We start from the raw sequence: 24,515 nt of genomic DNA, 5'->3' as shown, positions 1-24,515 counted from the left end.
ATTGAAATCGGTCTGTACAATTGCTGTACAATTGCTGTACAATCGCTGAACAATTACTGTACAATTTCTGTACAATTGCTGTACAATTGCTGTACAATCGATGAACAATTGCTGTACAATTACTGTACAATTGCTGTACAATTGCTGTACAATTGTTGTACAATTGCTGTACAATTGCTGTACAATTGCTGTACAATCGCTGAACAATTGCTGTACAATTGCTGTACAATTGCTGTACAATTGCTGTACAATTGCTGTACAATTGCTGTACAATTGCTGTTCAATTGCTGTACAATTGCTGTACAATTGCTGTACAATTGCTGTACAATTGCTGCTTTTAATGTTTATTGGATTTTTTAAAGTCATAACTTGAGTCAAACAGTCGTCTTCCTATTCCATAGTTTTTGGTTCTGACCTTATCTTGTCAGGCAGTTGAATAAATATATTTACCTTAACATCCTGAAGTTTAATTTTTACTGATTTCTGTATAATTGTTTCTGCTTTTAAACAAATGAGAACACAAGTGTTTTCTAAATACGTATTTAATTCTACTTTTTTTCAGAAATTTGGAAGGATGAATCATAAACTTTGAATCTGATTCATTTTCAATTTTTCTATTATAATATCTAAATTTTTGCAGTTTTTCGCGAGTAAAGTACTTTAACTTATACAAAAGCCGGTTTCCATTGAGCGCCGGCTTAAATCTTGAAACATTGAATACAATTTTAAGTGGAACCAACCATATTTGAGTCGCGGCTCAAATTCTTTAAATTCGGCCTCCGATTGTTTCAAAATTGATCGTTAATCATATACCAATCCATTGAGAAAAAAAGACTAATCAAATAAATGAAACCACAACATAAAAATTGCAAACTGTTGAATACTTTGAAGAGATGATGATATTGAAAGGTCGTCTTATTGTCAAAACTAGCGCAATTATTTGCAAAGTAATAAAGACGAATTCTTATCGATATCTGTCAAAATCATTCCAATTTTGATCAATTCAATTTTATTGCATTAAATACACTTTCTTTTTTAGTCCTACTACAGAATGCTACATGTATGTGATTGTGCAATGTGATGTACAGTGGTGGACAGTTTACACTGAAAGCATAAATAAAAGACAAGAAGGAATAAAAAGAATTAGAGAAAATAAGCAAGAAAATATATAGCAAACTGAAATTTGAAAAAAGAGACAAATCTTACCTCAGCCTGAGTTCCCCCTTCAGGTATAGAATGACCGGGGTAGAGACAGCTGAGCGCTGGTCAGTCCAACACAATACAGACATACATACACTCATACATACACTCCTATATACTTCAGTACTCTCACTACACTACACTACACTACACTACACTACACTACACTACACTACACTACACTACACTACACTACACTACACTACACTACACTACACTAATTATTTTCAATATCGATCTTTTTCAGATGAGTTTAGGGTAAAGTATGAAATAAATTATAACATCACACCGAAAATGATCGAGAAATAGAATGAGTTCTAAAAGAAGACGTTATTGATTGATTTAAACCAAGTGATAAGAACAATTCAACATGGCTACGACGATTGGAATTGTCAAGAGTGCGACTGAAACCATTCTTGGAATCGGAGAGGTTTCCATTGATAACTTTACTTTTAAATTATTCTACAAATGGTCTGTGTCCTTGTTTGTTGCTGGCAGTGTTGCTGTCTGCAGCTCACAATTTTTTGGAGATCCAATCTCATGCGAGACGGTAAGCAACGGCACTCAGGGTTGGAAGATGGATGGGTGGCCAAATTGATTTTTTGCATTGTTGCAGATATTTGACAGGTCACAAGGCAAGCTAGTCACAAATTGCAAAATACAAAGTACAGTCAGTTTATTTAGATCATTAATTAGGTCTGACCCCTCTCCATTTAATCCAATCCTGAGAAAAATATCTAAATAAACCCGGCCACATTAATACTTCACGATTAAGGATATTTTCTTAAAAATTAATAAGTCTGAAATTTTCTTTGGTGTTCGTTTAATGATAATTTATTTGATTGATTTAATATGATTTAAAAGAGTCTTTATGTTTCAGTCATTTAAGATTAACAATATTTAATATATCAACTTTAGATTCATCATTTACGACAAAATGCACTGACACAGAGATATTAATCTTTTCTCACGGACAATTTTCACAATTCTTTTCGATTATTTCTTTCAACTTTGTTTTCTCTCGAAAATTTAGTTTTCAACTGAATGCGAGCTCAAGTTCGAAACAATAGAAAACTACACGGTTTAAAGGAATATTTGATTATAAAGCGATTTATAATTTTTAAAAAAAGAAAACTTTATGATTTTCCACTTTATAATATAATATAATATAATATAATATGTGCAGTTTCAATGATTGTCAACTGGTTGTCTATTAAAGTCCATTAACTTCAATGTCTGGTTGTCTAATTATGTAGACTCAATGACTGACTGCTTAATTGTGCACAAACTTCAATGACTGGTTGTCTAATTGTCTATACATGAATGGAATTAAATGTTGTTTAATTGTCCACAAACTTCAATGACTGGTTGTCTAATTGTCTACACAGAATACAGTTATATGTTTTCTAATTGTCTACAAACTTCAAAGACTGGTTGTCTAATTGTCTATACAGAATGCAATTAAATGTTGTTTAATTGTCTACAAACTTCTATGACTGGTTGTCTAATTGTCTACACAGAATACAGTTATATGTTTTCTAATTGTCTAGACTGGTTGTCTAATTGTCTATACAGAATGCAATTAAATGTTGTTTAATTGTCTACAAACTTCTATGACTGATTGTCTAATTGTCTATACAGAAAGCAATTACATATTGTCTAATTGTCCACAAACTTCAATAACTGGTTGTCTAATTGTCTACAAACTTCTATGACTGGTTGTCTAATTGTCTATACAGAATGGAATTAAATGTTGTTTAATTGTCCACAAACTTCAATGACTGGTTGTCTAATTGTCTATACAGAAAGCAATTACATATTGTTTAATTGTTCACAAACTTCAATGACTGGTTGTCTAATTGTCTATAAAGAAAGCAATTACATATTGTCTAATTGTCCACAAACTTCAATAACTGGTTGTCTAATTGTCTAGACAGAAAGCAATTACATATTGTTTAATTGTCCACAAACTTCAATGACTGGTTGTCTAATTGTCTATACAGAATACAGTTATATGTTTTCTAATTGTCTACAAACTTCTATGACTGGTTGTCTAATTGTCTATACAGAAAGCAATTACATATTGTCTAATTGTCCACAAACTTCAATGACTGGTTGTCTAATTGTCTATACAGAATACAGTTATATGTTTTCTAATTGTCTACAAACTTCTATGACTGGTTGTCTAATTGTCTATACAGAAAGCAATTACATATTGTCTAATTGTCCACAAACTTCAATTACTGGTTGTCTTATTGTCTATACAGAATACAATTATAAGTTTTCTAATTGTCTACAAACTTCAATGGCTGTTTGTCTTATTGTCCACAATTTTAAATAAATGGTTGATCTCATGTACAACCAACCAACAAGAACTGTCTATTTGTCCACATACATCAACTAAAGGTTGTCTAATTGTCTTAAGACATCAATGACAGATTGTCTAATTGACCATGGACATCAATGACAGGTTGTCTACTGATTGATGGATTGATTGATTGCTTGCTACTGAATGTTAGTGTGGCTGGGATTGGGCACTATATCACATCTAAACTAGTCACGTGATGATGTTTACCAGGCTGATGACAGCGTAGACGAGGAGGTACTCAACGCTTACTGTTGGATGTACTCAACCTTCGACATTCCACCAGATTTCAAGGTACAAACTTGCAGACATTAATCTCTTGGATGTACTCAACCTTCGACATTCCACTAGATTTCAAGGTACAAACTTGCAGACACTAATCTGTTGGATGTACTCAACCTTCGACATTCCATTAGATTTCAAGGTACACACTTGCAGTCATTAATCTGTTGGATGTACTCAACCTTTAAATTTTTAAAATTTTACCGAATTTCAATGTGCACACTATTAAAGTTGCAGACAGGTTGATGCACACTGTTGCACTATGAGGTGTTATTAAAACCTAAAAACAAATTTAATAATTTGTATAAATCTGAAGGGGTTGATAATCTTGCCAATTCCCGAGATAAAAATCATGTAAAATTTATTCACTGAAGTATAATTAGTAATGTGCACAGAAACAGCTTGTCAAATATGTCAAAAATATTTGCAAAATTTTCAACGGTGCAAAAATACTTATTTATTGAAGAAATTGCACAAGTTAGAAATGTTGCTTGAACTTATTGCACTTAAATATTTTTTACCGAAAGCATTAAGTAATGAGTAACCTTGTATTTTATACCCTAGCTAGACAAGGGAGTTAGTACCCTTGTATCCTTGTATTATATACTCTAGCTAGGGTGTTAGCTTGTACTATATACTCTAGCTAAGGTGCTAGCTTGTATTATATACTCTAGCTAGGGTGCTAGCTTGTATTATATACTCTAGCTAGGGTGCTAGCTTGTATTATATACTCTACCTAGGGTGCTAGCTTGTATTATATACTCTAGCTAGGGTGTTAGCTTGTATTATATACTATAGTTAGGGTGCTAGGTTGTATTATATACTCTAGCTAGGGTGTTAGCTTGTATTATATACTCTAGCTAGGGTGCTAGCTTGTATTATATACTCTAGCTAGGGTGTTAGCTTGTACTTTATTCTATAAGCTTGACAAGCATGTGATGACATGTCATACAAGACAAGGACTGGATGAACTCGTGAAAAGTCACATTGTTGGACTTTTGCCATTTTCCCGTCCCGGGTATTATATAATCTTTTAACCTTTTTTAAACCCTCACTAAACATCCTCTACTTTTTCTACTTGTTAGGTGTGTGACCTCCCCTACATTAGCAATTTATTTCAGAGAGTGTCCGCGAATAATGAAAAGGGGTTTAGGATGAATTCCGCCAAAACTAAGAATCGGTTAATACAATCATATCATTTGAGAATTCTGTTAAATTTGATATAAGACCGTGCCATATTTACTAAATAATTGAAATTCAAGATGTTTGTTTAGTTGATTTTGTATAATTCTTTTCAAAAGAACAAAGGATTTGAGTCTTTGCCAAAAACTCTGATTTTCTAATCCCTATATATTTGCAACCCATTGTTGTAGACCTTAGATATTCCAAACTATAAATTATGTTAGATCAAATAATCTAAGTTTAAAATATCAAAGGTTTACACTATCAGATTGCAAAGATATTGGGATTTGAAAAGTTGAGTTTGTGGCAAAGACTCCATTCCTTTTCATTTACTCGATAAGATTTCTTAAATGTTGGTCAAATTAAAAACATAGTAACAAGGTACTGCACGAGAGCATGTGCCCCCCCCCCCATTCTATCCTACTTGAAAAAGTTGAGTTTCTTGGCTTTAAGCAACCGGCACAATATGCTAATGAACTGTAATAAGTTAAAGAGCCCTGACGTCATGAAATGCAAATTTTCAGCGCCATACTTTCCTCCTCTTGAAAGCTTTGCAAAAACTTTATTTACTTAGACTTTGAAAAGAACAGATTTTTTTTGCAAAATTTGACACTTTTAATTTTGTTGCTCAAAGGATTCTAGGTTTGCTTGGATAAAAATCTTTTTTTATCGAACTAAGCTATCTATTTAATGATCACAGAACCTTTAGGTCCTTATGTTTGGAATGATGCATTAAAATGTCGTCAACAGCAGACTGTTTAGTGTTTTTGCAATCGTATATTATATCTGAAAAATTCCTTGTGTTATTTTTGTAAACAAAATGATCAATTTAATTCTCATTGTGCATTTCTGAGGTTAGTGATGGCAAATCTAGGTATTATTGTAAATGGAAATAATACTCAAAGCATATTTTTAAAACACTTATTTTCTTCAAATTTTTACTGTTATGACTTACGTTTTTAAACATTTTGTCCTTAAACTTCAAACTAGACTTTACGATGTTAGCTTTCAGAATGTCAACTATTATGTTGTCGGATAATGACATTTATTCTCTCACAAAGACATCTTAAATATACTTACATTATAATTTTTAAAAATGTACTTTGTACGTAAAAATGTAAATATTACTACTGTTCATTTATTAAAACAATAAATATGTACGTCACTATTCCCTCTGTTCATTTATTGAAACAATGAATATGTACGTCACTATTCCCTCTGTTCCTTTACTAAAATTACTGAATATGTACGTCACTGTTCCCTCTGTTCCTTTACTAAAATTAATGAATATGTACGTCTCTGTTCCACCAGTTCATTTATTTAAACAATGAATATGTACGTCACTATTCCCACTGTTCATTTATTTAAACAATGAATATGTACGTCACTATTCCCNTCGCTAAGGCTTTAAACTATTTATATTTAAAAAAGGGAAAGATTTCATGTTCATGTCTATTTTTGTTTGTTTGTTTGTTTGTTTGTTTGTGAAGTCTCCTTCTGAGAATATTTGACAACGGAGACGGAAACAAATCATTTTCTAAAGAAAACACAATTAACTGACAAAATAAAATAATCTATTTTTTCCTTCAGAGACTTGACATGAAGTATTCTTAACAACTCTAGTCATTTTTCATTCATTCATCATCATAGTCTTTCATCCTTCATTCATTCATCAAAGTCTTTTATCCTTCATTCATTCATCATAGTCTTTCATCCTTCTTTCATTCATATAGTCTTTTATCCTTCATGCAAGGGGGGAAGGGGGGATGGAATTATAATATGAATAAGAGAATAATTGGGAGAAGGGAGTATTACTTATTATTATTTTATTATTATTATTATTCATATGTGTATCATATAACATTATCAAACAAAACATACAAAATTAAGTGTTTCAGGAGAAAATGTTTAAAAATCTCCAAAAATAGAAGTTGTATTATGTTTATACCATTCATGTTAAAGAATTAAACAAATATTGAAGTTTTCTCTTCAAATTGGTTTTATTGTTCAAAATTACAAATATTTGTAATTGTGGTAGATATACAAATAAATGCATCAAATCAATTTAAAAGAACTCTAGTAGTAATTTCAGGTGACTCAGCATTTATAGAAAGTGGCCGGTCCGATTCACGCCGAGACCCCTGAAAGCTCTGTCTGATCAAGAATGTATAATAAATGAGTCTTCCCATTGAAAACTGATAATTGTAGCTTCCCTATAAAGATACTAACGCATTTATACTTCATATAAACATGTAGGAAGTTGTTGGAATCAATCAGTTGGAATTTATAATTATACGATTTAAAAATATTTTTTGAATCGAGAATTGAAATTAAATCGTTTTATAATAAATATTCTAATGTTTGTTCAGGGGTCCTGTGCTAGAAAGACGTTTGACCGTACAAACCTGTACAACACGTACTATCAGTGGGTTTCTATATTCCTCATGATGCAGGTACATAGATAGATAGATAGATAGATAGATAGATAGATAGATAGATAGATAGATAGATAGATAGATAGATAGATAGATAGATAGATAGATATACAACTCTGTATTGCTTAATATGTATCCCTGATACAACTCTGTATTGCTTAATATGTATCCCTAATATAACTAGAGGCAACTTTTTGCTTCTCTACACGAGAATTAATAGGTGTATAAACCTAAGGAAGCAACAATTCATGGTTAACTGACTTATATTTTCATGGTATTAAATTAATAAAGGTAATTAAAGAAAATCGTAATACACGGTAATAATATGGACCGATAGGTCTACTCAGAAATTAACAAACGTAAGCAGTTATATACATATATATATAGTTTACTACGAACATTTATTTCAGATAGATAGATAGAAAGATGGATAGATAGATAGATAGATTTTTATTTTGCAAATTCAATAATTTGAACTTGACCTACTTTTACATTTTTTTTTTCTCGCTAAGGCTTTAAACTATTTATATTTAAAAAAGGGAAAGATTTCATGTTCATGTCTATTTTTGTTTGTTTGTTTGTTTGTTTGTTTGTGAAGTCTCCTTCTGAGAATATTTGACAACGGAGACGGAAACAAATCATTTTCTAAAGAAAACACAATTAACTGACAAAATAAAATAATCTATTTTTTCCTTCAGAGACTTGACATGAAGTATTCTTAACAACTCTAGTCATTTTTCATTCATTCATCATCATAGTCTTTCATCCTTCATTCATTCATCAAAGTCTTTTATCCTTCATTCATTCATCATAGTCTTTCATCCTTCTTTCATTCATATAGTCTTTTATCCTTCATTCATTCATCATAATCTTTATCCTTCATTCATTCATCATAGTCTTTATCCTTCATTCATTCATCATAGTCTTTTATCCTTCATTCATTCATCATAGTCTTTTATCCTTCATTCATTCATCATAGTCTTTCATCCTTCATTCATTCATCATAGTTGTTTATCCTTCATTAATTCATCATAGTCTTTTATCCTTCATTCATTCATCATAGCCTTTTATCCTTCATTTATTCATCATAGTCTTTCATCCGTCTTTCATTCATTATAGTCTTTTATCCTTCATTCATTCATCAAAGTCTTTTATCATTCATCATAGTCTTTCATCCTTCATTCATTCATCCTATAGTAAATATATTTTTATACATGCATTCATCCTAGTGATTATATCTTTCCTTTATGCATGCATTCATTCATACAAGTAATTATATTTTTAATTTACATACTTTTTTCCTTTATCTGTCATTTATTCATCCAAGGACTGCTCGCATATTTTATTCAGTTATTCATCAAAGGACCGCTTGTATATTTTATTCATTTATTCATCCTGACGCTAATTGTTTTTCTTTATAATTTTTTGTTGCCTGTCTTTCATTTTAATCTTATATTTTTTTATCAAATGGTTTTTTTCTCACTTTACTTTTTGAAAATATAATATTGTTGTCTTTCCTATTTTGGACTTGTGGAGACTGTTAACTAAATTCTGTCGTGATGGGTAAAAATAATTGAAATGAAAACATGAATATTCTAAACCAGAAAAGGAAAAGAATCATCAGATGGTTCTAATTTACACTAATTTGCTGTGTGTCAATTTTCTTCAAATTAAATTGGAACAATAAATAAGCAGGAGTGCAAAAACGTACTTTTGGACATTTTTGGGAAAGTTCTCCGAGTTGAAAGTACGTTTAACTTCTAAGTTTGTATTCACCAAAGGAAAAGTTATATCAAAAAGTTCTTTAGATCGTGCTGTATAAGGTGCTGTATAAGGTGCTGTATAAGGTGCTGTATAATGTGCTGAATAATGTGCAGACCATTTTTTTTTTACCAAACATCTTTTCTCAGCCAGTGTCTTCTTTATTACAGCTGCCATTGTATTTTTGAACCACACGCGTCAAAGGCCTTTCACAAGTCTTAAACCTCAATATGTTTAAATATTGGCCATATACTATACTTAAGTTTAAATATTTGATACAGTATACTTTAGTTTAAATATCTGATAAAGTATACTTTAGTTTAAATATCTGATAAAGTACACTTTAGTTTAAATATCTGATAAAGTATACTTTAGTTTAAATATCTGATAAAGTATACTTTAGTTTAAAAAGCTGATACAGTATACTTTAGTTTAAATATCTAATAAAGTATACTTTAGTTTAAATATCTAATAAAGTATACTTTAGTTTAAATATCTAATAAAGTATACTTTAGTTTAAATATCTATTACAGTGTACTTTAGTTTAAATATCTAGAAAAGAATGACTCATGAAAACTTTAAAAGGATAGAATCTCTTTATTAAATGTTTCGTAAATTAAATCATCGTTTATTTGGAGAAGTTTTTTTACACACTTATCTTGGTCAATGAAGAAATTTACGATTAAAAAGAACAACCTATTAACAAGATTTAGGTTGAAGAAGCAAAAAAGAATGTAAAAAAAAAAAGAATGTTAATAACAGACTGTACAGAACAGAATGTAGAGAAAATAATGTAAAGAAAAAGTTGACTAGACATCAATTTAAACCCTGACAAAAGTAGGACAAGGGACAGGATTCGAGCCTCGCTGTCCCCCCTTCATTAGGTGTCCCACCTGCTTAAATAATTTTCCCAGTTCTTTACCCTTTTCTTATATTCAAATTCGACCTTTCTTGTCAAGCCCTTTCCCTATATTCATTTTCAACAGGGGCGAACTAAGGCTCAGTATTTTTTCCATTTAACAGCAGATTTTAAAAGAAATATTATTCATGTTATGATTTAAATTTAATGTCTCACTCAAATTTTACAATCCCTATATTTTTTCAACCTGGAGGCGGTTAACCTTAGATATTCCAATCTTAACAGCATTCATTGTTTGAAATATTTAAAGTCCCCACTTCCCGACATCGGATAATCAGAATTTGCGACAAAGACTCAATTCGTTTTATCAATTATTAATTCATGAACCATCTTGTAATTCTGCAGAGCATAATATTCGCTGAGCAAATTCATTTATAATTAATTATATCCGTATCCCTGACCTTTCCTTTCCCCTATACTTCACCTACCCTTACCCCATACACGTCCTCATGCATCCCTTCCAGGCACTACCCCTACCCTTCCCCTACTTCACAAGGCACGTTATTCCCCCCCCCTCTCCCCTCCGCCCCTTATCCTCTGTGTTTTCTAAGTGCATGTACTTCCCCTGGGTGTACCCTGGTAGAATGTTAAAAGGCAGAATTCAAAGAATGTTTTATTCTGGAACTTTTAAAGCTTTCCTGTCAGATTTTCAGAACTTTTTAACATTTTCTTTACGCATTTATTTTCTATTTACAGAATATTTAGGTTAAAACGAGATAGCTACATTTTTGGAACGAATTTTTTCGTCCGTTAACATTAACTCATGAATATTATGGCGTTGAATATATTAAAGTAATATATAAAAGAAACTGTCGTGATCTTCTTAAATAGAGTCATGTTAATTCACAACGATACCTTTAAAGCTTTTACTTGATCAATTACATGGAAGTTTTTCTTGCTTGAAAAGAGTTTATTTTTAACATTTTTCTCTGAAAAGCAGAAATGCACATGTCAATTCAATTCATAGAGACACCACAATTCAATTAACTTTTTAACAAGAAGATCATGGATATCTCATGAGTCATGCTTTTGTGATCTGACAAAGCTAATGAGGGTACAGTTGTGAATAGGATATGCCATTCTATTAATTACGTCTGCAGTTCCATTAAATCTTAAACTCGGCGCAAAGCCACTCCAAAAAAGTAATGAACATGATTTTATCTAGGCTATTGAATTCTACCTACCCTGGTCTATATGTAGAATATTCTGTAGCCCTGGTAATGATGATTTTATCTAGGCTATTGTATTCTACCTACCCTGGTGTAAATGTAAAATATTCTGCAGCCCTGGTAATGATGATTTTATCTAGGCTATTGAATTCTACCTACCCTGGTGTATATGTAAAATATTCTGCAGCCCTGGTAATGAAGATTTTATCTAGGCTATTGTATTCTACCTACCCTGGTGTATATGTAGAATATTCTGTAGCCCTAGTAATGATGATTTTGTCTAGGCTATTGTATTCTACCTACCCCGGTGTATATGGCTTTCCATGGAAGGAGGATTAATGAATTTCCTCGTTAAAGGAAATCAAGGTAAATCAAATTAAGGTAAAATGAATCAAGGTAATTCAAATCATGGTAAAATAAATCTAGGTAAATCAAATTAAGATAAAATAAATCAAGATAAATCAAATCCAGGTAAACCAAATCAAAGTTTATCAAATTAGAGTAGTAAATCAAATTAAGGCAAAATAAATCATGGTAAAATAAATCAAGTTAATCCAAGGTAAAATAAATCAAGGTAAATCAAATAATTAAATTAAGGTCAATCAAATTAAGGTAAAATAAATCAAGATAAGATTAATCAAGGTAAATCAAATCATGGTAAAATAAATCAAGTTAAATCAAATCAATGTAAAATAAATCGAGGTAAATCAAACCAAGCTAAATCAAATCAAGGTAAATCAAATCAAGGTAAATCAAATCAAGGTAAAATAAATCGAGGTAAATCAAATCAAGGTAAATCAAATCAAGGTAAATCAAATCAAGGTAAATCAAATCAAGGTAAAATAAATCAAGAAAAATCAATTCAAGGTAAATCAAATCAAAGTAAATCAAATGAAAATAAATGAATTTTCGGAAAAACCCTTTCCGAAGGGGACTGAGCTTTTCTTTTGCGGTGACAAAGTGATAATTTTGGAAAGAATAAATAATCTTTATTTACATCCTACATGGGGTTACCCATAAAGGATGATACTTCGGAGACGACTGTACAGAATTTATATTCCTTATATTCATGATTCCCTGCAACTTCTTTCATTCTTTGCCAAATCATTAAGTAATCTATTAAAAGGCCCATTTAAGACGGAAGTTTTAATTTAAACTTTGGATCGTCATATTTAAAGAGTTTCAAGTCGTCTCTACAGTCTCATCCTTTGTGGGTCACCCTGTATGTTTCTAATTTTTTTCTGTTTAGAAGATAATCTCAGGATTTCGGGATATTTTCTAAATTGGAGATATTTAAATGTCATGTTGTTATATATGAAGTAAAGTAATCTATGTTTGTTTGCTTGATTGTATGTCCGATCATAACTCAGGAACCCCTTGACCGATTTGCCTCAAATTTTTGGAAAATCTGTTGAATCATTAAAAATTAAAAATTGAGTGAGTTGATTATTAAAGATAAAATTTAGTTTCCAGGCAGGATTCCCAAGTTAGATGTTTTATAAATCCAATTATAAGAATAATATTTTCATTTTAGGAAGAGTTGTGGAGGACGCCGAAGCTAAAAAAGAGAAACTGTTAGGCAAAAAATGAATCAAAATAATCTAATCTTAACCAGGCCAGGATGGGACCCACACAACACCCTAGACTAACCAGGCCAGGGTGGGACCCACACAACACTCTAGACTAACCAGGCCAGGATGGGACCCAAACAACACCCTAGACTAACCAGACCAGGATGGGACCCACAGAACACCCTAGACTAACCAGACCAGGGTGGGACCCACACAACACCCTAGACTAACCAGGCCAGGATGGGACGCGTTCGATTTCTTCTATTTAAATTCAGTTGCGTTTTGGTAATTCCTAATCTTATGGAGTTGTTATTTCAATCTTTTTTTTCATTACAAACACCTAACCGACAACAAAAAATTAAAAGAAAAAAGGCGAAAAGGTCAAAGGCTTAATAGGTCAAATTTTAATGAAAAAGTCACGGTTTGCTTGGATAGGGACATATCTGTTAATCCGCGTGATAAACTTGAAAATCTCCGGCATAGTCTAGAGTCTTGAACACAAACACAGAAGCTTCCCCTTCAGTTGAGTTTGAGAAGGAATAAATTTACTGCTGATTTTTTTTTATCTTGATGAAGAATTTAACTTCAAACCACAGAGTAGATATTGATAGAGGTTGTGATAGAGCGTGTACTGAGTTCTGCAGGCAAGCAAACTGTACAATTTTAGAAAATCGGAGTTGTTTTGTATAGCTAGATGTGTACGCCGGCAAAATGCTTCAAATCCTAATTTTCTGCCACACTTTACAATTGTTTTACGCTTTAGAGAAACTGATTTTCCCTTGAAATGTTCCTTACTTAGTATTACGCATTCTGTTCTTAATTAGTCAGCTTTTCATTCACATCCTTCCCAGTTACGAATGCATTTTTGAACCATCAGTTCTACGACTATGGATATTTAGTTTATAATTATTACAGGTAAAATTATTAAAGTCGAATAAAAAATCTTTGTTAAACAAAATTGATATTTATAATCTATCTATCTATCTATCTATCTATCTTTATATCTATGTATCTATCTATCTATCTATCTATCTAGATTGCCTGCAGAAGAACGACAGCTGCCAACGACTGTGAATCCTATGTGTGAAGTGTTCCCTAAAGGTATAATAAAGGAATTGAGTTTTTGCCACAAACTCAAATTTTCTAAATTAAGAAAAACATAGTTTTCCTCAGATATCTCAATAATTTGATGATTTTTGGTGTATTGCACGCCATTTTAGATATTTTTTTAGGCGAAAAATTGGATTTTTCTAAAATAAAACTTGGAAATAAGATAACTTATAAAGATATTGAGATGTATTAGACCAGATCAAATGAAACCTTTATGTATCTAGCTAAAAAAAGTTCTTTTTTACATTTACCAATAATCTTTAATGTCAAAGCTGAAACAAATGTCGTCAGTTTGGTTAGTCACTATATGATCGCCATAGGCTACTTGGACTGAAATTTGAGAATTTTTTTTCTGTAAATATCTGAACAAAGATAGTAAAAAAGGGTTAGCAGACCTTTTTTTCAATTTTCGGTTTTAAAGTTCCTTTTCAAAGGATTTTTCATAAAAGGTCGGATAAATTTTCACCTTTTACTCCAAAACCCTGGAAGCAATTCCAAGACCCTGAGAGCAGCCACTCTTCCCTCTTTCAAGTAAACTTTACTTTTTATATACAGATATAAATAAAAATTATAGTTTAAATGATTAATGACTTTGTAAAAATCCAGGGAGGTACACCCCCCCTCTAATTTCACTCAGGGAGGGGGGGCCTGAAACCACCTATGTAACGGTTTACACCTTTGATATTTCAAGCTTTTATTATTTGATCAAACAGAATGATTTGTTTGAACCAGATAAAGTTTACGATTTTGGATATGAAAAGATATTGGGGTTAGTTTGTTACAGACTGAATTTCTTTCTCCTGCAAACCTTCCATTGCGTTCCAACACATGAATAGGAAAAATGTAGTTGAACTAGCTAGGAGGATTCAACTACGTCGTATGAAAAGTAGTTTAGCAATCTCATTGGTTGAAACAAAACACGTCAGATTTTCTAACCTCTGATTGGTTCTTGCCTTTGGTGCTGGTTGAAAATTATTTAACTTTCGTCCATCTTTTTTTGAAAATATTAAGAAGATCTTCTTGTTTTTCTCTTCAGAAATTGGAATACAAATATTTCCATAAAAGTGACTCGCGGATTTTTGCATCAGAGACAAAGCAGAGCTTTTCCGAATGTAAACCCTTTTGCGGATAGATTAACGAGGATATTTTCTCTCATGATTACTCGGATAAAGGTTGACAGGGTACTGTTGTGGATCAGACATGAAACTCTATAAGTGGGATTTACTTCAAATATGTCGAAAGTTAATTTGTTAAACTTCAGTCTTCACGACCTAGTATTAATACTGAAATCTACTATTGCTGAAAACTTTAAAATACTGTCAGCTTATCTATGATTGGAAAATGCACTTCTGAAACTTTGAGTTCATTTTCGGGGAATTTCGATATTTCTCCAAACTGTCAGGTTTCCAACAAAAAAATTGAATTTCTTTTGTTTTGGTGACCAGAAGAGGAAAAATTGATCTTTAAGTTTCACAAGATAATAATTTACAATTTTTATTTACAAAGATTTAAATCCGATGGGACCATAGTTTTTTTGCATGATTTTTAAAAAATCAGAGCTGGAAATTTATGTGCTGGATATCAGGCTTAGCCTAAATTCAGTTGCTAATCTAGATATCTAGAGGAAAAAACTTGAGTCTTAAAGTCTTTAATCTGGGAATCTTAGACTTAAATCCGCCAATGACAACATTTCCCTTCTAAAATATGAGTTCTGAGCTTAGGGTTAGCCACAACACCCTAGATTAACCAGGCCAGGATGGGACCCACACAACACCCTAGACTAACCAGGCCAGGTTCCACCCTATACCCTCCCTCCAGTCCACCCTATACCCTCCCTCCCATTCCCCTGTCCCATCTACGTTATTGAAGTGAATAGCTAGTATGTATAGAATGCAAGGATGAGAAACTAGGCAGAAGAAAGCCTATGACAAGCCCTGAATAATCGGCTTAGACATTCCCTCCTAATATATTTCAAAGGAACAAAACATTTTTCAAAATATTAAACTCATTAAAGGATTGGTCACTTTAGATGCTAAGGATTTAAATAACGGGATAACAAAAAACGGAACTCGTAATTATACAAGAACTTCTCCTTGCAATTCAAATTTTCTATTTAAAATTATCTTAAATTATCTTTACCAAGCAAAAAAGTAAGAGGGAACAGATTTACTAAAAACAGTGAGATATAATAGTTGAATTGCATAGACATGGTTCAACCTCTTATCTTATTCTAGCCTAGGTCTCGTTCTAGGTCATACTAAGTTTTTCAATAGAAACATATCATTCTTATGGAACTTTTTTTTTGCAATTTGTAACATTTTTGGTAATTATCGATCATTTCAAAAAATATGCATATATTTATTGAAATATTTGTTAAGTTGCAACATGTAACTATGTCCGGTATGGTAGAGGAGGTGGTCAGGAAGTTAAAAATGCAATCTGTATTCTATCACTCAATATCATCAATGATAAGGTAAAGAAAAGAGAATAATTAAAAGATACTTTTATACTTTCAATTCTTATAGTAATAACCTTTGTCTCATGTTTGTTACTTTACCAAATATTACAAATTTTGTAAAGGAATTGAGTATTTGCCACCAACTATGATTTTCTAATCTCTATATCTTTTCAATCTGATGATATTTTAATTATTTCAATTTGATTCATTGTTTTAAATATCTAAGATCTACGACATTGGGTTGCAAAGATATAGAGATCAGATAATCAAACTTTGTGGAAAAGTCTCATTTCCTTTTTATAAATAAGACAATTTTAGACTTCGTACATTTTTCTGATTTATTTTAGATTTCCAAATAAGTTTTATCAATCTAAATTTTACAGATGAAATCTTTTACACGATGATGTTCAATATTTAGCAAATTTACAGATTTTCAACACTACTTGTTTTTGTACAAAATAATCACAAAAATACGACTAATAATAAGCTAATAATAGCTATTTTAAAACTATGATCCTTCTTCTTTCCTTATAAATAGTATCTCACATCCGTTTTATTGTAGGTGTTTGCTCTGCTCTGGTTCTGGCATTGTTGTCTGATTATTGCTGGATTTAATAGGTAGGGAGAAATTAATATATCATTCAGCGTTTAGGGTTAATGGGTTTAGCGTTGAGGGTTAAACGCTTAGCTTCAAACCTTTAATCTTTAATCTTTAAATTAATTATTCTATAATACTACATTCTCAGTTCAACTAACATACATTGCCGGTCACACCCTTTAATCTTCAACATTATTCTATTCAATCTTATTGTTTAAATTTTTAAAATTTGTACTTTTTGTAATAATTCAATTTCGGAGCAGTTTCTAAGGTTTTCATTAAATTTATAAGTTGCTATTTTTTTTTAAATTGAAGTAAAAGCATTGACCATGGTTCTCAGTCTCCAAAAACACATTATTTTATGATTTTTTTTACCGAAATCAAAGAAAGTTTAAAGATTTGAAAGAAACTGACGTCTACAAATTAATAGGACTAAATATTTGCCGCATTTTTTAAATATTTTATTCTGCAAAGTGTCATTAATTAAAAATAGTTCTCAATTCTGCGCTACATTCTTTTAACATTCCAACCATCTAGAATTTTCCAATCTCTCCTTCTACAGTGGGACCCATAATACTGTGGAATATGAAGACGACAGTTAAACTCAAGTTGTGATTTTAAATAGTTCGATGAACATGAAACACAGCAATCATGCAATGAAGATTGTACGCAGACTTGTATAGCTTAATAACAAAAGTTAATACATACAAGATTGTTTAAATGTTGTATTCGTTTTCCACAGTTTTACGGGTCTTACATGCTGCATCGACTCACAGTTGGATAAGAAAAAGTTTTAGGAACAAAAGCATCCAACACCTTTAATATTTTATTCAAATAACTTTAGTTTTCTAACTTTTCTACCTTTCTATCTATCTTTCTATCTAAAATAATCTATCTAACATTGATCCAACCAGCTCAGAATTTGTTATGAAACGTGCTGGGTCAACACCAGTGGGTACAAGTGAATGCAGTACAATTTCTCTTGTTTACCGGTAATAATTCCTGGTTTGACGATGGAACCAGGGTAAATTATCTGTTTTTCTATCTATTCATCTATTTATTAATCTGTTTGTCTCTTAATCAATTTTATTTATCTGTTTATCTATCTATTCATCTATTTATTTACCTGTTTGTCTCTTAATATATTTTATTTATCTGTTTATCTATCTATTCATTTATTTATTTATATGTTTATCTATATTCATCTATTTAGAATATTGACAAGATCTGCTCAGCTACTCTCTTCAAGAGTAAGATATTTCCTCATGAAAATGATGATGCACAGGTCTAATATAATAATAGTAACAATGTTGATAATAACAATAATTATAATAATAATAATAATATAATTGCACAGGCCTAGTATAATAATAATAATAATATAATTGCACAGGCCTAGTATAACTCAATAAGCACATTTCTGATCTGAATGATAAAATGTAAAGATCTTAACCAAATATAATAATTATATATCTAGTGCACTGCTCTAACTGCTCTATTGTGTTAAATAGTCCTTATAAAAAAAATGAGTCTAAATGATGGTTTTATATAATATATTAGTACTAAAAACATGTCTCATGTTCTTACAGGCCTATAAATAATATTTAAACTTTGTAAAACAGAGGTAGACACTTTTTACACGAACAGCGCCAATCTATATCGCCAGATCGATCTATGCCCGAAAAATGGAAACTGTTATTTTTAAGCGATTAAATTCTAGTGATTTTTGGTTTTTAGGACAACCCTAGGATACAGATTAATACTTCCCGAAGGGATTAAGAATATAAAAGTTTCGACCCCTGGACAGAAAATGTATATTTTTGAAATAATAAGATGTATTTATGTTTAGATATTTGAATAATAATCGGCATACAAAACATATACAACACTACATACTCAACTGTAGGTAAGCTAAATAATTATCAGAATTTAATAATATCACCAGAATCCTAATTTAATGAATTTTAAGCCGCGTCTGAAATCCCCCCAAAACCTCAAATCTTGAAAAAAAATGTACAACTTTAAGTGGAACCAACCATATTTGAGCCGCGGCTCAAATTCTTTAAATTCGTCCTCAGAATCTTCTTTTTCTTTGCGGCACTTCTCTGTTTAAAATCTTAAGTCATAATCTTAAAAGCGTCTTTAAAATTCAGACAATTTGCAATTTGTATGTTTCTAAAATGTACAATAAAGTTATTAAAATATATCTATTTTGCTGAATCACAGGAAAAAGTTTTAAAATAATTTTTTATATTTTCAGTATCGGAGACTGGTTTGTTTTGTATCAGATGAGTAAAAACTTGAACAAGAGATTTTTTGCAGAATTCATGTCTATGCTATCAATAAAGGTGAAAAAATAGTTTTTTTGCAAAATATGTCATGAATTAAATTCTGATATTTGAGTCATATTCAGCATATTTCATAAATTAATCATTTCTGTCAACTTTAGACATTTTCAACATTTAAACAGGGTTAACAACTAATATTGAGACTTTAATGGCGTCCAAAAAAAAACATGACGTGAAGGTCTATATTTTTTTTAAACGTATTTTTAGCGACCCTCCAAGTAGAGAGTAACATGTTCGATTCACAACGGTACCCGTAATATTTTAGTTTGATCAAGAATGAATATAAAATCCATTATTGCATTATTGTAATTTACATCGAGGTTTTTATAAAAAAGTGACTTGCTGTACATTAAGGGTGAAATATTTTTTTACAAAGGAATAATTTTCATGTAGAAAATACTAATGTATTTCTAATTTTAAGAAAAATTTACGAAAGGCATTTTTGCTAAAATAAAAATTGACCATCGCAAATGGCATTTTGTGATAAAAAAACGTTGGTAAGAGTGTTTTTTTTTCTTCTAAAAAATGTCAATATGGGCATCCAAACATTCGTCTTTTCAAGCCATATTCAACGGACAAAACGTTTTACAAAATAATGAGAAATAGCTAAGTTGGTTCACCAACACAGGGTCAAACGACACAGGGTCAAACGACACAGGGTCAAACGACATAGGGTCAAACGACACAGGGTCATACGACACAGGGTCATACGACACAGGGTCAAACGACACAGGGTTAAACGACAAAGGGTCAAAAGACAAAGGGTCAAACGACACTGGGTTAAACGACAAAGGGTAAAACGACATAGGGTCAAAAAATGCGAAAAGGGGCAATTTTTTTTTTAATTTTGACATCTGTTACAGTTAGCATTTATTTATTATTAGCTAGGGTTAGGTTAGGTTAAGACAATTTCTGGGCCGAGCGCTGCGGCTAGGACAGGCTAGGGTGCCGAGCGCTACGGCCACGGGTTAGGTTAGTTAGGACAGGCTAGGGAGCCGAGCGCTGCGACTAGGACAGGATAGGGGGCCGAGCGCTGCGGCCACATGGTCAATCATATCCATGTCTAACATATAAGATCCATGTACAAAATTGATAGGAGGGTTGCGAGTTTCCTATGATTCAAATCAAAAACTATTTTTACCATTTTGACCTTTTGTCGTTTGACCCTTTGTCGCACTTTTGACCCTTTGTCGTTTGACCCTTTGTCGTTTGACCCTGTGTCGTTTGACCTTTTTCGGTGAATCGTTTATGAATGTTTTTACAAACCGTTTGCTGCGTTGATTTAGACTTATTATTTCGAATAAATTAAAAATCACTTGTATATTCGGTTTTTCGGCCACAAATAGCCATTTGCGATGGTCAGTTTTGATTTTATCGAAAAGTGCCTTTAGTAAATGCTGCCTAAACACAGTAGTATTTACTGCTTGATTTGTGTTTCATGAAAATGTTTAACCCTTATTGTACATTTCTGGTGCAGAAGAACAATGTAGGAATTAGTCAGATTAGGGTTTCAAGGGTACTATTGTGAATCGGGTATTGACCACCTTTAAATGGAACTTTTCACTTGAAACTACTTGAAATATATAATTAATCCAGGTGAACCCTGATGCAGATCTGTGTGCTGACCCTGAGGTTGATATAACTAAGATAGGTCAACCTGGACCTAACGGACCTACTGCTCCTTTCTCAGAGGACTTCTATGATGAGGAGCAGTCAATGGGTAAGTACTGACTTACTGAAGCGACAGAGGCCAAAAATTGTGTATTGTGAATCCCGGGATCAATTAAGTATTTGTATCTTTTGCAAATCTATGGAGAATGTTAATTCGAACGTTGATATAACAGTTTGATCGGTATCCCAACCAGGTGTGACTTTTGATCACAATTTGACCTTATAAAGAAAATAAATAAAAGTTTTTCTTTTTTTCTCTTTTCTACGTTTTTTTTCTGGCAAATGAGTCAAAAAATATAAAAATTAGTTAAAAGACAATTCCGTAAGTTTAAGACTGATGCATGAAAGACCAAATCGCGAATGAATTCAAATTGAAGAAACCAAGCTCATCTTACTCTGGTTAGTATAAGGTGTTTTAGGCAATCCGTGGTGGTCCTGCCTGAAAGGAATGACTAAATTTGAGGGATCAAACAATTATTCCCCAAATTCAAAAGTTATCACAGAGTGGACATTGAGATCAAGCGCCGCGTAGATTAGCGATATTTCCCAAAATATTAGAACCAAAGGACCGGGTTACGTTAAACTTAATAGAGCTAGGTTTGTCTTGAGGTCAGATATTTTGTGTGAAATAGAGCGCGCTAATCCAAAACACTATGGGCCTGAATCTTATGTCGTCTTTTATTCGGCTTCTGCTGTTTTTTTAGAATAGACTCTGGCCCATGATGGTGACAATTCTTGAATATGAAGCCCACTGTGTCAACTTTGATATTTGTATTTTGTTAACCCAATATGGTAGACCTTAGATATTTCAAAATATATATTCTGTTAGATAAAATCATCTAAGGTTGAAATATAAAAGGTACCATCAGCTTTCAGGGATAAGATAGGGAAAAGACCATTTGTGGCAAAAGCAGAGTTCCTTTGAGAGATTATGGCTTGATCCCTCAATTACAGATATCCATAGCTGAAGGATACGACCACCATGGAATATCCAGGAGGAATTAATTTCATCTGTTGGACTGTTCAAGATAATGTTAGATCTCGAGACATATTTAGAAATACAATAATTATACATATTTACTTGTTATTCTTAACTTGTGCAAATCATACTTTTGCCTGTACAGAAATTCAAGGAATGTTATATACAGGGTTACCCACAAAGGATGAGACTGTAAAGACGACCCAAAACTCTAAAAATATGAAAATTTAAAGCTTGATTTTTGGTTTTTGAATTCAATTAAGTATGTTTACTAAATTATTATGCATAATTTTGCCAGTTTCGGCCTAAAAGGAACCCTGAAAGCAAGAAAACGGACAGATCAATATTCGTAAAGTCGTCTCTGAAGTCTTATCCTTTGTGGGTAACCCTGTAGATTAATCAACAGAATTCTGAACAAAATTATTATTTAATTATGAATCATGAAATTATGAGATTGAACCTGTATTGCAACAGTTGATTATGTTGCATCATGTCATAATATGCACACTGCACAGTGCATCAAACAGTTGATTATGTTGCATCATTTCATAATATGCACACTGCATAGTGCATCAAACGAAAGTGACTCGGTCACTTTGCATTTTTCTTGAATTTTACAAAATTTCAACATTTAATGCTGAGTAATTATTTTTTTTAAACTTTCAAATCTAAATAAATCTTATTGAAAGGATACACTACTCAATCATGCATAATTTTCAGTAAAAACTAATAAAAATGTTTAAGATGAGGTTTTAAAATGATGTCAAGAATCAAATATTATTTTCAAATGTGTTTATTTCAATTAACGAAATATAAAGTTTTTTAAACACAGATTTGGAATTCATACTTTTTAAAACTTGAAATAATTTTGCTTTGTTTTACAGAAATATTTGATTTAAGAAACATTTATAATGTTTATTTCGCAAAGTTTAAAAGATTTGAAAAACAAATTTGATTAATAACAGTTGTCACATTTTCATTGGCTCGTGTCTCTATTCTCTAAGCAAAACATGTTTTTATGCATATTTTTTATAGAGATAGATGGATACAGAATGTATAAACTATATCTTACATATAACCCAGAGCATCGATATTATGTATACCTATGTTTGTTTTTATATACACACTAGGTTATCTTTAGCCGGCACCACAAAAAATTCCAATTGCACCCCTGGATAACATAGTATCTGAAGGATTTTAGCACTGCCAACTTGGGTTTATTTATTTTAATATTTATTTATTTATATCGCTATATTAACAATAAAAAGATTTATTTACTCACACAAAATTGTAAACATTTATTAATGGCGTAGTTCAAGTTTGTTTTATTTTAGACATGTTAGAATATATAGTTTTAAACAAAAAATGCAAATATACGAAACATTAATTAGTAATCACTGCACAAATGTATATCATTATCAATTATAATATCATTTATTAATCATTTGAATGTAAATATAGAGGAAAAATAACTGTTTTTAAAATTCTAACCCTATTTTATATCATCATATGTTTGATATACTCTTATATTATAAATCATTTAATTTATGTACAGAAATTTGGTCCAGCCGTTTGGCCTGCTATAGGGAACATATAAATGGCTGAAGAGCTTTATTATATAGATGTAATTGTACAATATAAAATTTATTAATTTGATTCTTCGCATAGGATGCATTATAAATTGGCAATTTAAATAATATTTTATATTTTCTTGTAGCAGCGTCTTTTCATATTTTATATAGCAATTTTTTTAAATAATTAAATTTCTGTATTTGAAGGAACCGAGGAGAGTCCTGAACCCGAAACTGCTGAAGCAGGAGATTTAAATACATTGGAACGGAAACGAAGGTAAAATGTCGTCTTTCTTTAACAACAAAATTTGTAGTTGGATTCAGTACAATAGAGAATCTTAAGCAATGTGATAATTTTTTTATTAAACTATTGCTTTATCATTCTTCCTTACTTCTTCTACTTTATCATTCTTCCTTAAGCAAGAAGTTGACCGGAAACTAAGTAAAAAACACAAAGCAGCGCTAGCAGCAGCAGGACTTAAACTACTCAAGAAGAAAGACTAGATTATTACAATTATCATGATGTAATTAAATCAATAGAATATTATAATTATTATTATCATTTTAATACCATTTATATGTTCCTTGTTACATCCCTCACATTATATATTAATTATTTCGATAGAATAAAATAAAGTTTTTATGTTTATATTTGAAATATTACTGAACAAGATAAATACTGTTTTACATTGCAATTTTGGAAGAAGTCCTGTGGGGGATAGCTAGTTCGATGTCGAGAAAACATTAGCACTGTATTTAGAATACCAATAAGAGACCAATAAGAGAGATTGTTCTTCTCATTTGGCTATATATATATATATATATGTACTAAATGAAGAAGTACCAGACGTTGCCCAGGTTACTCATAGTTACTCCCACTGTTTACTCGTGCTTGG

General features: G+C 31.4%; 1 protein-coding gene across 1 annotated transcript; it reads left to right on the top strand.

Annotated features, from left to right (window-relative positions):
- Window positions 1-1,351: 1,351 nt before the first annotated feature.
- Window positions 1,352-23,926, top strand: LOC111698589 (innexin inx2). The gene is made up of 14 exons (XM_023468955.1): window positions 1,352-1,750; window positions 3,758-3,859; window positions 7,399-7,482; window positions 11,598-11,679; window positions 12,848-12,892; window positions 13,709-13,799; window positions 13,921-13,985; window positions 16,373-16,467; window positions 17,015-17,070; window positions 18,264-18,335; window positions 18,900-18,956; window positions 19,311-19,398; window positions 20,995-21,118; window positions 23,827-23,926. The coding sequence occupies exons 1-14, from the start codon at window positions 1,571-1,573 to the stop codon at window positions 23,898-23,900; spliced, it is 1,215 nt and encodes a 404-aa protein (XP_023324723.1). The 5' UTR covers window positions 1,352-1,570; the 3' UTR covers window positions 23,901-23,926.
- The last annotated feature ends 589 nt before the right edge of the window (window positions 23,927-24,515 follow it).

The sequence above is a fragment of the Eurytemora carolleeae genome, unplaced genomic scaffold (genome assembly GCF_000591075.1).
Source record: "Eurytemora carolleeae unplaced genomic scaffold, Eaff_2.0 scaffold297, whole genome shotgun sequence".
NCBI classification, from domain to species: Eukaryota; Metazoa; Arthropoda; class Copepoda; order Calanoida; family Temoridae; genus Eurytemora; species Eurytemora carolleeae.
Note: the sequence above shows the minus strand (reverse complement) of the source record. Positions and strands in the feature narration are given on the sequence as shown.

Coding starts and splice junctions, on each gene's coding strand:
- LOC111698589 (XM_023468955.1), top strand. CDS start 1,571: ATGGCTACGACGATTGGAATTGTCAAGAGTGCGACTGAAACCATTCTT. Junction 1,751..3,757: donor ATCCAATCTCATGCGAGACG/GTAAGCAACGGC, acceptor CATCTAAACTAG/TCACGTGATGATGTTTACCA. Junction 13,800..13,920: donor TTAGTTTATAATTATTACAG/GTAAAATTATTA, acceptor CTATCTATCTAG/ATTGCCTGCAGAAGAACGAC.